This window comes from Orycteropus afer, unplaced genomic scaffold (genome assembly GCF_000298275.1).
Source record: "Orycteropus afer afer isolate SDZICR_OR568_19922 unplaced genomic scaffold, OryAfe1.0 scaffold00462, whole genome shotgun sequence".
NCBI classification, from domain to species: Eukaryota; Metazoa; Chordata; class Mammalia; order Tubulidentata; family Orycteropodidae; genus Orycteropus; species Orycteropus afer.
Window position 1 is genome coordinate 385,780 of NW_006922049.1, and position 16,816 is coordinate 402,595.

At 41.7% G+C, this 16,816-nt stretch overlaps 1 protein-coding gene across 1 annotated transcript in view; it reads left to right on the top strand.

Moving 5' to 3' along the window:
- The first annotated feature begins 697 nt into the window (after nucleotides 1–697).
- The window catches only part of ST7 (suppression of tumorigenicity 7), a 428,986-nt gene continuing 412,867 nt past the window's right edge, over nucleotides 698–16,816 (top strand). Inside the window, exon 1 of the mRNA XM_042782770.1 lies at nucleotides 698–848. Within this exon, the coding sequence (XP_042638704.1) occupies nucleotides 698–848 (151 nt within the window). The remainder of the gene's footprint in view (nucleotides 849–16,816) is intronic.

Genomic DNA, 16,816 nt, shown 5'->3' on the forward strand with positions numbered 1-16,816 from the left:
AATCTTTCTCAACAGAGTGATTTATCTTCAGGCCTACGAAGTGGTGTATATTGTCATTCTCACCTTCACCGGGCTTATTCTTTCTTCTGAGTTTAAATTGTGAGAGAAAGGATTAGATTGTAGGGTGTAAGATCATTGCCCCTGGAATCCATGATTTGAATCAACTGAACTTTGGTTCCAACTTAAAGTAAACTACACTAACTACTAAACTGCTTTGTGCCTTAGTTTCCCTGTCTATAAAATGGGCATAATAATATGCCTCCCTTTTAGGATTGTTGTAGGGTGAAATGAGATTGAGTTTGGAACAGCATCTGCCATATGATAAGTGCTCAGCATAGGAGAGTTATATATGATTATGCGGAGTTTCCTTCAGTGCGGCCACTTGTTCTGTCTTTTAAATATTATAAAAAATACAAGTGGGATCAGAAGTTGAGGGGGCAGGGACCATGTGATTACTGCACGAAAACCACTTGTAGGGGCCTTAAGGCAGCGAGCAATAAGGCTGGAAAAGGAGAAGCCGGGCGCGCCCGCGTTCTGCGCGCGATTTCCCGCCGCGCCCGCGTCTCGGGCAGCTGGCGGGCTGACAGGCGGGCTCCGGGGCGCCCGGACCGCGGCGGCGGCGCGAGCGGCGCCTCCGGGCCGGTGAATCATCCCGGCAGACACCGAGAGCCGCAGCAGCAGAGAGCAGCGCCGAAACATGGCTGAAGCGGGCACGGGCTTTCTGGAGCAGCTCAAGTCCTGCATAGTTTGGTCCTGGACGTATCTCTGGACCGTGTGGTTCTTCTTCGTGCTCTTCCTGGTCTACATCCTGCGGGTGCCCTTGAAAATCAACGACAATTTGAGCACAGGTAAAGCCGGGCCCGAAGGGCCAGCGGCGCTCGCCCCTCCCCCGCCCGGAAAGTTAGTGCAACTCGCGCGGGGCCGCGGCCTGCGGCTCGGGCGCGCGCTCGGGGCCGCGCTAGGGCCCGCGCACCAGTCGCCCGCGGCCTCCGGCGGGGTTTGAGGTACCTCAGGTGGCGGGGGCGGCGGGAGGCCTTCGCCAGCCCCGCAGCTCCACGGGGAGGAGCCGCCCTCAGCACACGCCGCGAGGCGGGCCCGGCCGCCACCCGCCCTGCCACGGTGCTCTCCACGAGAGGCTGGGAGGACGGAGGTTGGGAGCGAGGGAGCTCTGGGGACGCATCTCGCGTGTCCGCGCTTGACGCCCAAGAACTCCTCAGAGTTAGACTGTGACCCTCCACCTTCGTGGCGGTGGAAGCTGACCGTCTGAAGGGTAGTCGGCGAACTGGCCCTCGCGGCGGTGTGCTGTTCGCTGTGCTCGGCGGCCGACGTCTGGGCAGCGCCCTCCGCCGGTCGGGATTTGAACTCCGTTGGGGTGGGCGGGTGGGCTTCCTCGGATTTAGACGGGAGAGCGATTCCCGAAGGTGCTGCTGCTGTTAGGCCTGTAGATGACGTGTAAAGTTAGCACCCGGAATGTCGGCAGAACAAAAGCCAGAGAAGGCCGATCTGGAATTGAAGGTGGCCTCAGCTGAAGTGTGAAAATGATTCGACCCTTCTCCCTCCCCTTTCCCCGCCTGCAAGCTCCTTAAGGCTCTTGGAACTTGTAATGTTAAAGAAGTTAGATAAAGTACCACACGCTAAAAGGTGAACCCTACATGTCTCATACCCACGGTCGTGATTGCAGAAGGTAATTAGAACAGGATCTTCATAAACATGCAGACAGTCCATGGAATCATTAAAAAGCAGCCACTAGGAGAACTCATACGAACAGTACTATCCGTTCCTGAAGCAACTCAGAAACACAAAGTATACTTTGAAGGAAGAGTACGATCCTTCTTCAAGTCTTGAAATAGTTGTGGGATTTAAGATAGCACGGTAGTCTAGGAATTCTCACAGTACTGAGATTATATATAGCTCTGGTAGCATAGTGGCTAAGACACTTGCCTGCTAACCAGACGGCTGGCGGTTCAAACCCACCAGCCACTCCTCGGAAGGAAGGTTGGGCAATCCTACTTCCGTAGCGATACTGCCTCGGAAACCCAAGGAGGGGTCGCTATGAGTCGGGGCCGACTCGACGGCACATAACAACAACAACATATATATATATGTTGTTGTTATGTGCCGTCAAGTCAAACCCGACTCATAGCGATCCCTCCTTGGGTTTCCGAGGCAGTATCGCTACGAAGCGATCCCTCCTTGGGTTTCCGAGGCAGTATCGCTACGAAGTAGGATTGCCCAACCTTCCTTCCGAGGAGTGGCTGGTGGGTTTGAACCGCCAGCCGTCTGGTTAGCAGGCAAGTGTCTTAGCCACTATGCTACCAGAGCTCCTATATATATATATATATACACACACACACACACAGACACACGTATATATATATATATACATACATACGTGTGTGTGTGTGTGTGTGTATATATATATATATATATATATATATATAGTTGTTAGGTGCCATTGTGTTGATTTATACTCATAGCAACCCCATGTGACAGAGTGGAATTTTCTGGACTGCCCCATAGAGTTTTCCAGGCTGTAATCTTTATGGGGGAGCTCTGGTGATACAGTGCCTAAGGCATTGGACTGCTCACCAGAAGGCTGGCGGTTCAAATCCACTAGCCACTCCTCGGAAAGAAGGTTGGGCAATCACTTCCCTAGAGATACTGTCTCGAAAACCCAAGGAGGAGTCGCTATGAGTCGGGACCGACTCAATGACAGTGAGTTTGGTGGTTTTTTTTTTTTTTTTTGTAATCTTTATGGAAGCAGATTAGCATGTCTTTCCAGCCCAGTGGCTGAGTGGGTTCCATCCCCTAAGTTTTCCTTCAGCAGATGAGCACCACCAACGTTCTCTCTTTGGGTGTGCACACACACTGTCTCTCTTCGGATTCTGCCTAGTGTGTGATTTCATACTCTGAGAGTCCAGGTCTGGAAATGCATTTTTATGTGCGGCGTGCACTGCACTAAAACAATTTTTGCATCACTGGAGATAATGAACCCATTACTTTGTTAGGTATTGGGCTTTTAAATACTAACCCTCAGACCTCTTGTTTGCTTTAACTGTAACTCATATACCCACTTTAGTTCATATTTACATTTGTTTGGAAGTATCACTAGGAGGCAGATAGAATTCTGCACCCTAGCATCTTCTCACCATTTTATTAAACACTGCTTAGCACCTTAGACACAGTCATCCCAGAGGCGGTGGCTTCCTGGGTTTTGATCTTCTATGGTAGTTGCTTGTCACAATACTGTCTTCCTTGCCTTAGATGACTATCTCTAAGATATCTCTAATTCCAGAGTTCCATAACTGTAAGAAGTTGTTTGATTGTATGTTGTTATGACATCATGCAGTTACAAGTAAATAAGCTTGATTTTTTTCTTCCCCCAAATTCATTGTAGGGTTTTGAAAATGTGGATATTTCTCATTTAATACACATGTAACATTTCTACTGCAGTACACCCATTTATATACCATATTTTCTTAAACTGGGTTAAGTAATCATCTTTCTGTGTGTGTATGTATATGTGTGCACATGTGCACACAAGTGCCACAAACTAATACTTTGTACATAACAGGCAAGAAGCAAAATAGCTATTGGGAAAGTATGTAGTTTCTAAGGAAGAAAATTTTTAGGTATTTTCCCAGTAACTTTAAATCTAGCATTTCTCACAAATACCTTTGCCGATTTATGTCGGGTCATTTCTCATCTGGGCTTATATGAAATAGAGAAAATATGAGTAAGTCTTTGGACTGTACCTCACTAGACACATGATGGGGGGAGTCTGAGGCTGTTTTCCCAGTTGATGTTGTACTTCTGTTTTTGTGTGGTTTTATGCACATTTGGTCATAAGGAGGTAAAAGGGCAAAACCCGCAGAGAGCACTCAGCTCTCTGCTATTTCTAGGAGAAGAGAGGGGATGGGGGAGACGTTGGCGTCAATTATGAGACATGAAATTATGGCAACAATGCACCCTATAACAGGTTAAGTTTTTTAAAAAGGCAGTAGCAGACATTTGAATCCTTTTGTCTTCCCTCCTTTTGTTTATAACAATTTTATTTTATTTTTTGGTAAAAACACACAGCAAAACCAATTATACCAATTCAACAATTTCTCCACATACAATGTATTCCCTTTTAAGTGAAAGTGAGAATAGTAGGAAAACTGCCAAAAGATTGCAGTCAACTTAATTCCCTCCTTTCCTGGCACCTTTTTCCCCCACCTTGTGAACAGTTTCTGTAGGCCAAAGGGCTCCAGAGCGCCCCCTAGGTGAGGCATGAACTACCTCCCTATTGTGAAACGTTCTTGCAGGAGCTCTAAACGAGTTTTCATGCCACTCATTTTGGTGTTCCTAAGCCCTGTGGGAGCTCTGGTAGCACAGTGGCTAAGACACTTGCCTGCTAACCAGACGGCTGGTGGTTCAAACCCACCAGCCACTCCCCGGAAGGAAGGTTGGGCAGTCCTACTTCCGTAGTGATAGTGCCTCGGAAACCCAAGGAGGGGTTGCTATGAGTCGGGTTTGACTCGATGGCACATAACAACAACAACAACAACAAGCCCTGTGGTGCTTGGTTTTTTCCTGTGAAGGAGAAGGCAAGTGTCCCTAGAGAGGCTACTGCAGTAGAGTTGTTTTTTTGGGAGCTGTGGGTGGTACAGGCTTCCACCTAAGGGAAGCTGAGGACACAATCCCAGAGGGGCAATGGATAAGGCAGCCAAGTGCCAGGGCTTGGCATGGCACAGGCCCAGCTCTGCACTTTTCAGGTTGTGGAATATGTTAAAAATGTTCCGATGTTCCTCTCAATATCGTTATTGTCTTGGCAGTTTTGATATTTTTTAACCTCATTTGATCTTATTTTGTGGTTAAAGTGCTGAATTTGATTTTTTTTTTTTTTTTTTTTAAATTTCTCAAATGCTTCCTGTGTATAGGGCACTGTAACAGGTGCTGTCATGGGAAAGAGGAGATACAACTTTGTGAAACTCAGGCTAGGCACTTGACTGCTAACCAGAAGGCTGGCGATTCAAACCCACCAGCCACTACTCGGAAGGAAGATGGGGCAAGCTACTTCCATAGAGATACTACCTCGGAAACCCAAGGGGGGTTGCTATGAGTCGGGTCTGACTCGATGGCGCATAACAACAACAACAACAACAACATAACTTCCTGTAATGGAAGGTGGAGTGAGGTAAGGTGAGTGGAGCTTCCTTTGAGCTGAGCCTCGGGGAGGAGGAGAATTTCTAGATTCTGAGGAGTTGGGGACCGCAAGGTGTGAGCCCTCTAAATACAGGATATGAAAGGGCAGGTTGCGTTCAGAGAATTGTGAATTGTGCAGATGTTAACTTTAAAACAATAAATGAAAAGGACTTTAATGAACACCAGTACGGTTCAGCTCTTGTATCATATACAGTTTTTAAAGTGAAAATGCTTTGAAGGTTCTTTCCGTAGTGTGCCTCAGATCATTGTACTTCTCTATTCTTACTGTCTCGGTTTGCTTATTCTTCAGTGCACTGACCCAATGCCATTTAGGATAGGGATACAGTTTAGAAAATTCCACAGTGTTCTGTTAGACCACAGGAGAAAATGTCACATCGACCAGCAAACCACCTTGTAAAGAAAAATGAATTTCAAAAAGAAAGAAGAACAAACACATTGGAATAGTACTTGCTGGTTAGTGTTCATCCCTGACTTTTGATATCCTGCCCTTGAGTTGGATAGGAGAGTGTTAAAATGGTTTTATGATGTATTGAAAAGAAAAGTGAACTTTTAGTAAGATTTTAAAAACACCCCAAATTTTATTATTACTTGTCAGTTTTCAAGTGAAATTAATATCCCAAGACAATGATATTCCAGAAGGGCAGAAAATTAATTGTTCATACAGGATATTATTCAGGAAAAACAAGAATAGATTAATGAAAAAAAAAAAGCTCTCTAACTTACTTTATACTGTAGCCTTGATAGCACTTTCTCATCTACCCTACATTAAGACTTTAGATGCTGAATTTAAAATACTTTGTATGATGCCATCTTTGCTTATAATGTACCCCTTTGGCATTTTTGTACTGAGCAGGCTAAATGATTTTCCTATTCTTTTTCTGTTATCTAAAAAGCAACTTTTCAAAGATTTTTGAAATTTATTTTCATTCCTTTTGGAAAAATGTAATAATCTATCTTAAGGTTAACGTTGTTTTGTATTATAAAACATTTTTTTTGCTGATTAGGATGTGAATACAAATGTGCAATTCTTGTTGAATTGAAATGATACGTAGTTCCAAGTGCAGCTCAGTTGTATTTCTTTGTTGGAGATGGTTGCTTTCAATTTAATTAACACCTTGGATTTCTCATCTAGAGAAGCTGGTTGCTATTTACTTGTGGCTTTTGACCCTGCTGTGCCTGCTGTCTAAAATTCCCTCCCTCATCTGTAAATCTCACCCATCCTTCAAGGACTAGCTTGCTTACTGCCTTCGGATTCTTTCCACTGAAAGCAATATTTCCTCCAACTCTCAAATCATTGTCTGAGAAGCCTATTGGCAGTTTTTGCTTTGTGAATTATAGTTGTGTGTGTGTGTGTTATGTGTATCAGTGTTTGTGTGTGTTTATGCCTCTCAGAATACCCATGTTTCATAGTTTTTTCTAACTCTAGTTCTTAGCTTTCTAGTATCATTCCTCACACATAATAGGTCCTTCCCATCAGTGAACAAACTTCCAAGTTATTTTATACACAGTGAATTGGACTTGAAACAATGGATTTGATCAGATACATTACTGGGTATGTGCCCCATCTAAGTTTTCGGCTTTAGATTGAGATCAGGGGCTGTCACAAAAACATAGTTTTTGTGATGGGCCATCTGCATCTGATTGACAGCTCAGTTTATGAACAAATAGAAGGGTATTTGTGTGATTAATACCAGCCTTTGAATTAAGACATCCTAAAAAAACTAGTTACCGTCCACCAATTCCAACCCATGGTGACCTGTGTGTGTCAGAGTAGAATTGTGCTCCATGGGGTTTTCAATGGCTGATTTTTTTGGAAATACATCTCGAGGCCTTTCTTCAGAGGTCGTGCTGAGTGAATTAGAACCTTTCAGTTAGCAGCTGAGTACAATAACTGTTTGTACCATCCAGGATCCTTAGGCCATCTTAATTATCTTTGGAGACTTTCTCTCAACCATTAACAAAGCAATCAGAATGATGCCTTTTTTCTCAGGCCTTCAGTTTTCATATTTGTAAAATGATGACTTTATACACCTTAAGGTTCCTTCTAGCTCAAAGATTTTGTGTCAGTGTCTTGGGATGGATTTCATTGAGTACAGAGTGTAGAATCAAGCAAATACATGGACTTAATGAATATGTATTTTTTCCTGATTTGGATTCTAATAGTGACTTCAACTCCAAATTCTATGTTGCTTCCTTTAGTGGCTTTCTATTGTACTGAAAATAAAATCCAAATATATTACCCTTGCTTATAAAATCTGATCATCTGGCTCCTTTCTCCCCTCCAGTTTGAAATTCTGACACTGTCTCCACACTCCAGACACACTTCTTTTTTATTTTTAAACATGCTTAGCTTGTTCCTGCCTTATGGCCTTTGTACTAGGCCTTTCCACCTGGCCTATTGTTCCACTTTATTTTTGCATGGTAGTCTTCTTGCCATTCAGATCGCAGCTTGAATTTCACTTCTTTTGTGAGGCTTTCCCCTAGACCAATCTAAGATGATCATCCAGTCTCTCTAATCTTACTGGATTCTAATTCTCTGCCTAGAGCATTGTACTAGTGGTTGTAATTCCTGCTTGTTTATTTATTGCATTCACGTAGTTATTCGCCAAGTGATTGGGTAAACTCCACAAGAGTAGGACCTTGTCTGTCTTGTCTGCCTTATTCTGTATCCCTGGGATCTAGAACAGTATATGAGCCTAGCATGTACTCAGTATATATGTATTTGTTGAATGAAAAACATATGCCAGTTGGTTGTGATGACTCGGCAGAAGCACTGTCCTTTAGGAAATGATTTGGGAACCTATCATTGCAAAAAGGGCATGGGGTGGCATCTTCTGACTTTCTCTAACTTCACAAGAGGGAGGCAGAATCACTACTAGCAGCCCAAGGCTTATTCCTATGAGACCAGACATGCCACTGCCCTCCAGCCTTTAGCATTTCTGACACCAACCATCCTTCCCATGACGCTCACTACTTTTCTGCTGGGTTTGATAATTCATGCAGTGGCCTCATAGAACTCACAGACAGTACTCACAATTATGAAGTTTATTATGGAGATAACAGGCTACAATTCAAGTTCAGGAATGTGCTCAAGATACAGTTCTTCAATCAGGACAGGCTTCCCTCTGGTATGCCCTCACGCATTCCTCTCTAGCCCTTGGGTTCTCGGCCTGGCTTCTGCCCTGCTCAGGCAAGTAAGTGTTACAAAGCTCTTTTAGCTCTGCTGATAGGTACACCTACATGCACCCCACCCTGCTAGCAAGACTCCTGCCCAAAGATACTCAGCTTTCTTGTTGTTGGGCTGGCAAACCTGCTGTTCTGTTTTGAGCCTCTTGGGTTCTCTCCAAGTGTCTCAGCAGGTCTTCTTAGCTGGTCGCTTCTGCCGGCCATCTCTGCTGGTCCAGCTATCTCTCTGCCAAGAAGGTCCAGTGCAGGAATCTGGGTCCAAGGATGCTCTACACTCCACCTCTAGCTCTACTCTCGTGATGGCAGTGAGATCCCACCTTTCTGCCTCTAGGAGGGCTCATTTTAAGCCTAGCAGAATGACAAAAGTAACCAATCCCCACATTAGAGTTCCATATACCTCATTTGCATGGTCCCACCCAGTGATCTGGTGGGAGTCACAAAGACTGGCTTGAAAAGCCATACCAAGTAATTTACTGCACCACAATCATGTAGTCATTTCTTAGGAGGTTGGGAATTGTGTTTACTGACTCTAAATAAATTTTTGAAGAAATGTTTACTGATATTCCAAAATATTAATTGTTGTTGTTGTTATGTGCCATCAAGTCAGTCCCTACTCATAACGACCCCTCGGGTTTCCGAGGCGGTATCACTATGGAAGTAGATTGCCCAACCTTCCTTCTGAGGAGTGGCTGGTGGGTTTGAACCGCCAGCCTTCAGGTTAGTAGTCAAGTGCCTTAGGTACTACACTACCGCAAGGCTAATCTTCTGGTTGATTTTGTAAAGTGAATTTAATACAAAAAATGTTAGGAGTCAAAAACTGATCATGCTGAGAAGCATTTTTTTTCTTTTAAATAATCTTTTATTGTATTTTCAGTGAAGCTTTACACAGAAGACCAGGGTCCCATTCAACAATTCTACTCAAATTATTCAGTGACATTGGTTACATTCTTCACAATGTGTGGACATTCTCATAATTTTCTTTCTGGTGGCTTTGTTTCTGTTAATCTGGTTTCCCTGGCCCTTTACATTCTCATTTTTGTTTTAGAATAATTGTTGAACATTTGATGGGAAGCAATTTGTGTAACATAACCTAGAATGTCAAACACAGAGATGCAGAGTTAAATATCTATTATTACCAGTGAGTATGGAGCTTGGGGTTATGCTAACACAGAAAAAGTTTGTGTTTGCCAGGAAAATAGGATAATAGAAGAAAGATTTGGCTGGGAAAATTTTCAGAACCATATTTGTAGGTATAATGAAATTTAACACAGAGAAACATAACTTAAGGTTATGAGAAATACATTGACAAAATTTAAAATTCATCTCTTTGAAGATTTCCCCCTCTAACCACATATATGAGAAGCAGTCTGAAAATAATTTTAGCATTATAGAAATTTGTTTTATAGCTAATGTTACTGGAATATTTCTTTCTCTATAAAGTATTCCATATCTGTTGAGAGAAGTAAATAGCAGCTGTGATGAGATGAAAGAAGCATTGGATTTAGAATCAGAAGATATGAATTCAAATTCCAGTTTGCCATCTGTTGAGTAGCTTTGGACAAATTATTTTCTAAGACTGTTCTCATTTATAATATGGGGATGATAATCTATTACATACGTTTATTTTGAAATCTAAAAGAGGTAACAATTAGCCCTGAGCCCTGAGCATAGCACATAAATATTATTGTTGTTGTTGTTGTTGTTGTTATGTGCCCTCGAGTCGGCCCCAACTCATAGTAGCAACCATATTTTGTATATCTGGTTGTTCTGGTCCCTCTTACTGACTCTGAACCACATTCCTTCATTGGTTAAGCTACTCATCCGCAGGTTGGTTTATTCATTCATTTGGAGTGGAAGGTGCCTGTATAGCTGAAGTTGTCAGTTATTATTTAGATACACAATCTCAGGTCAGTTACGTTCCTCCAGGTTTCTGCAGTTGTTTTCTCTGTTGAACATTTATCATGCTTTACTAATATACTGCCTGTTCACTAGTGTTTCTGCGTATAGTTTGCTTCCTGTGAGCAAAGACTGTGAATGGTTGAAATCACATCTTGAAATCAATTTGACTGTAAGTCTGTTGATTGGAACTAGGAAGGAATAAGGGAGTTAGCCTTTATACTTATATGAGTTCTTATATGAGCCAGGCACTGCTTTATGGTTGGTTAAGCTCTCTGGGCTTGTCCACAAAAGCCTGTTTATATCCCACAATATGGCTGATTTTCTCTTTGCATCTATGAAAATAAAGACAAAACAAGTACTGTTATAGTAATACTAGTTGTCCTATAAATGGAAAGAGTACAAATGAACACATTCAAAAAGGTATTTTGATGGGAAAGCAGCTTAATTTATGAATGAGGGTGAGAACTTGACGGAAACTCTTAGAGTACTTTTGGAAGGGACTATTTCCTTGGTATATACTCTGAGGATCTTTGGAGCAGAGACTGTGAATTTTTCATGTTTGTAATTGAAGCATATGGTCCTTGCTCTGTAATGATATATGAAAAGATGAATGTATGAATGCCTTTGGGTGTTTTCAAGACTTTCCAAGATTGACGACACTCGTTTTCATTTTTTCATATTACCCTTCACTACTTTAGGCGTTGCTTTCCTTTGAGTTCCACAGGTGTTGATAGTAGTCAACGATACCAAGACTGGGGCTTATTATTTGGCTTACAACTGAAACTCAGGAGAGAGAGAAGGATTCTTTTGCAGTAACTGGTGCAAGAGTAAGAAGACAAGGGAGGAATAAAAGGGTTGCTCTGTATTCAGAGGAGGAGATTATCCCAAGCAAAACTAATGTAGGGATGGAATAAGGAAGACCGAAGAAGAGTTGATGCTTTTGAGTTGTGGTGCTGGCGAAGAATGCTGAAGGTACCGTGGACTGCTAAAAGAACTAACAGATCTGTCCTGGAGGAAGTGCAGCCAAAATGCTCCTTGGAAGCAAGAATGGCCAGACTTCGTCTCACCTATTTTGGTCATGTTGTAAGAAGGGACCATTCCCTGGAGAAGGATGTCATGCTTGGTAAGGTGGAGGGTCGACGAAAGAGGGGGAGGCCTTCAACGAGATGGATTGACACAGTGGCTGCGATAATGGGCTCAAGTATAGCAAGGATCGTGGAGCTGGTGCGGGATTGGGCGGTGTTTCGTTCTGCTGTGCATGGGGTCGCTATGAGTCGGAAACAGCTGGATGGCACCTAACAACAACAACAACAGGGATGGTGCAGTGTGAGCACAATTGGTCAGATGGGTCAGAACAGCTTAGCAATTGACTAAATGTGAGGCTTGAGTGGGATTGACAGAAAGCATGTAGTTGGACAAATACCACAACTTAAACAGTATTTGTATTTTTAAAATAGCCTGTAACAGATGCATCCCTGGGCATTCTATGAATAGTAGTGTGGTTAAGATAGTTGGCTTTGACCTCCAGCTCCACAATAGAATCAGTCCTTTGACTAGAATGCAATTTGAGTTTGCATTTGCACAGTGTAAACCAAAAAACCAAACCCACTGCCATTGAGGCGATTCCAACTCATAGCGGCCCTATAGGACAGGATAGAGCTGCCTTATAGTGTTTCCAAGGTTATACATCTTTATGGAAGCTGACTGCATCATCTTTCTCCCACAGAGCAGCTGACTAGCAGTGACTAGCTACTGACTAGCAGTGCCTTGACCACTGTGCCACCAGATCTCCTTGCAGAGTGTAAAGTACTATTTAAATCCAAGGTTGTTTCCTCAGAAGCTTCTATTCTATAGACTTGTTCTCACAGTGAAATGACAGATTAAAATATAGAATGGCATTTTTCTTATCCTGGATATTCTTTCTAGAATAACACCAAGCAAGATAATGTGTTTGTAACCACACTACTGAATGCCTGTCTGGTGTCAACTTGAAAGAGTATCTCCCAGCATCCTCATAGTATTTGTAACTGAACTGATGTCATTGTAAAGATATCCATAAAAGGTTTTGTGTTTTCTGGAAGACAGGAGTATGTCATGGAACTCATTTTGGATGTTAAGATGGAGCAGGGCAGTTAGTTGCCTGTGTGTTACTTTTACCCATCATTCAGGTAGAGCTGTCACTCCTGCCCTACCTACTGTGCTAAATGAAAAGCTGATTGGTACAATTAGCTTTGCTGTTGTTATTAGGTGCCACTGAGTCAGTTCCAACTCACAGTGACCTTTTGTATAACAGAACGAAACACTGCGTGGTCCTGCACCATCCGCTCAGTTTTTGCCGTGTTTGAATCCATTGTTGCAGGCATATGCCAGTCCATCTCATTGAGGGTCTTCCACTTTCCTGCTGACTCTGTACTTTACCAGGCATGGTGTCATTCTTCAGGGACTGGTCCATCCTGATAACATGACCAAACTATAAGAAACAAAGTCTAGCCATTCTCACTTCAGCTGTATTTTATTTTAGTTGTGGCCATAGCCAGAGAGTTGCTGTTCAATTGCAACTACTAAATCTTCTAGCAAAATAAGGCACATTTATCTGAAGGGATATTTTTTCCCCTCTGAATTTTAGGAAACTGAAAGCGGACTGGGTGCGTGCATACTCTGAGGAGAACCTTAATTTTAGTCCTTAAGTTGACCCCAGGTCTAATAAAAGATCTTGGGTAAGTGGCTGTCTCTCAGAAATTGTGTGCAAGTCTGTGGAGAGTTTAAGGACATTAAAGGAATCTCTTAGGTCAGTGAGCAAGGACTTTTTGTTATACTTAACTATTTAACCCTTTTGTGACCCATGGGACATATTGCCCACCAACATTTTCAGTTTCTGAGGTTTCTTTGGAGGCTGCTATCCCAGTTGTAGTATGTGCTATCACCTGGAAAGGGTCTGTATGTATAACCGTGTGAATCTAAACATTCAGATCTGTCACCTCACCAGTCCTACCACCAGAGTCCATTTGGGCCATGTGGGACAAAATCCATATTGCTTCTAAAATTTTTGTTTCCTTGATTTGAGCATGTCTTCCATTACTGAAAACATAGTATCAACTGAAAATTGAAAGCAGAAAATAATTGAGTCTTGAAAGGCTTAAAGTACCATAAAGAATAGAAACACTCTGAGCATATAAAATAGTCTTAATAAAAGAAGTAGCTTTTTAAAATAAGCAGTTTGGATCGGGATACATACTTGATCTAGAGTGAGAGTTTTATTTATTTTTTAATGTTTTTTGTGATGCCATTTTAAAGTATTTTTTTATTAATAGCTGTTGTTATGTGCCGTCGAGTCGGCCCCGACTCATAGCGACCCCTCCTTGGGTTTCCGAGGCAGTATCACTACGGAAGTAGGATTGCCCAACCTTCCTTCCAATGAGTGGCTGGTGGGTTTGAACTACCAGCCGTCTGGTTAGCAGGCAAGTGTCTTAGCCACTATAGTAAAAGCTCTGGTAGCATAGTGCCTAAGGCACTTGACTGCTAACCAGAAGGCTGGCGGTTCAAACCCACCAGCCACTCCTCGGAAGGAAGGTTGGGCATTCCTACTTCCGTAGTGATACTGCCTCGGAAACCCAAGGAAGGGTCACTATGAGTTGGGGCCGACTTGATGGCAAATACCAACAACAACAACAATAGTAAAATGCTTACGGTTCTTCCTTCTGTTAAGCTTTTCCAGTTTTCAGTCTTCCTCTAAAGAATGAAAGAATGAAATTTACTTCCTTACAAACTTCTCTTTCCCATTTCTTTGATAGCTGCTGTTTTTAAGCATTAATGGAACTAATAAAATAATGCTTTTAGGGTATTCTATTCTTGGGGTTCTCAATTGGTGCTATTTCTGTAACATATATTTACAATTATACAGTTAAGAACTGTTCGATCAATTTGTACGTTTCTCTGAAGAGGGAGGAAGAGAGATTCCTATAGTTTATCATTGGCATCTTTCATGTGAAAACAAACTATAAAAAAAGCCAAATTATACTTTCCTCAGTTCAGGTCAGAGTATTTGACATTATGATTTAGAGGGAAATTTTTTTCTTAGTTTATTCATGCTGCAGAAATATAATATTTTGCTATTTTCATAATGGCTTTTTTAGGAAAGATTATTTTAAATTACCCCCTTACATTTGAGAGATTAAGCATGAGAGGCTAAATGAACAATTTTTAAATATTAGAAACTAGCTTCACAGTTGTTCTTTCTCTCAACTGGGAATTGTATGTATATATGTTATCATTCAATAAAAATACAAAATGTGATTTAAATATCTTATCACAAATCTAATCAATTGGAGAAAGTCATCATTCTAAGAAAAAGCTTTAACTTTCCTTTACCTTATTTGACCCATAAAATTCTGTTTTGAAGGGAAAGCACAGATGCAATGACAGCATAACATCTGTTAAGTTTGAGCAAAGATACGCAAACATTAATTCATTTTACCTGTAAAAGTATTCATTAATTTTTTTTTTTTTTTTTTTAACTAATGGTTTTGGTTGCTTGCAGAAAATAGTGGAACAATTTCTAGTAGCATCTGAAGGCTGGCTAAAGGGATTGTGGTTCTTAAAAGTGAGCATTTTTAGTTTTAACCACAGGAATAAATATGATAGAGAAGAGTAATAAATACAGCGGGTAAGATAAACAACATGTTACTGTTGGGGCTAGTGAGGGTTTAGATTCAAAGCTTGCATAAAAACTGGCCAACTGCTAAGAGAAAACAAAGATGGATTATTGCCCAATCCACAGGAAAGATTTAACACTGTGGCGGATAAATGCCTTAGATGATATTGCTAAGCATAGTGATTATCAGGCTGGGAATGGCAGAGGAAAAGGGGTTGTTTTTAGTGGTCACAGGAAGGCTTTCCCCTCCATGTCTTGGACATTATCATGGCCATTCATTGTTTCATTCATTTCCAACTTTTTTTAGGAATAAGCCTGATTTAGAAGTAAAATATAAAATCTGTTTTAACGTTTTTTCTACTGATGCAAAAACAAGAGAAGATATAAACGTCTTTAGACATTACAATATTTACACATTTAGACATTGTCTCTTTAGTGGATTACACTCTTGTTGCAAATCATTTATTATTTCTGTAAAGTATGCTATGTTTCATTTAAAAATATGCTGTTGATATACAGAATCTGTTGGCTTTATGGAAACCTTTCTCTTCTTTAGTTGCTGTTGTAATTTTATCATCCTGTTTAAACCTATATTATACTAGTTAACAAGAAGATTTAAAAATGGCAGATAAATGGTGTTAGTCTTTTCAAATTGATTTATTTACTGGAGATTTTAAATAGCTTAGGCAAAGTTTCCATGTCCTTCTAGCCAGGAAGTGTAACTGCATTTGTGAGGTGACATCATTTTCAATGTGCATTTAAATGAAAACTGCTCTTTCCTAGTGGTGATCCTGGCACATGGCTTTCTCCCCTCTTTGGAAACAAGTAACTGTAGTTTCTTGCATCAAAATGGTCTATGTCCTTGATTCTTTGTCCTAGTTTTCTAACCCCAGGATATAGAAAGCTACCCAAAATGGGATGGTAAAAGTCTCAAATTAATGAAAAAGTCATGCTTCAAAAGCTACTTTTAGAAATAAGGTTGATGTTAGGAAATTAAAGCACCCGTGATGTTGGATGTTGCATTATATTAAAGGATTCATTTCGCTATTTGTGGGTTTTATCATTTCTACTTCTTTTTTGCCAGTGATCACAAAGTCAGTCAAATAAGCCTGGGTTCCTCAGGCTATATCTGCTTGGAGATTTAAGATGAAGGATATGTTGGTATTGATAAGTAGTAACAATTCTGAGCAGCCATTTTGGAGGCCCGTTCCTAGGAGGGTCCAACAGGGTTCATGTGCCTTAGTGAGGGCCATTAATGTCTATTCCTGCCTCAGAGTGTTTAGAGCTATGCTGTCCCTTTTGGCTCCTGGTGCTCAGGACCAGTATTCCATCTTCCCTTCTCACTGTTTCCTGTTGTTGGGTGTATTAAAGAATGGCTTTGGCCAGGCAGTCTGTGCAAATCAGTGTCCTGGGGGCAGGTCTTCCAGGCCCAGCTGATCCAGTCAATGTTATTGGAAGCCCATAAGGCTTCTCTGCCTTAGTGGTACCAGTTGCCTTGGATTGATTCTGACTCATCGCAACCCCATCTATGTAAGTAGAGCTGTGCTCCATAGGATTTTCAGAGGCTGATTTTTTTTTTTTTTTTTGAAGTACATCTCCAGGCTAGTCTTTTGAGGCTCCTTGGGATAGACTCAAACATTTGACCTTTGTGTTAGCAACTGAGCAAGTCAACCATTTGCACCATCCAGGGACTCCTGTATTTGGCATTAAATCAAACAACACCCAACCCACTGCCATCGAGTCGATTCTGACTCGTTGTTGTTAAGTGCCGTCGAGTCATTTCCGACTCATAGTGACCCCATGCACAGCAGAACAAAACACTGCCCGATCCCGCGCCAGCCCCACAATCCCTGCTATACTTGAGCCCATCAT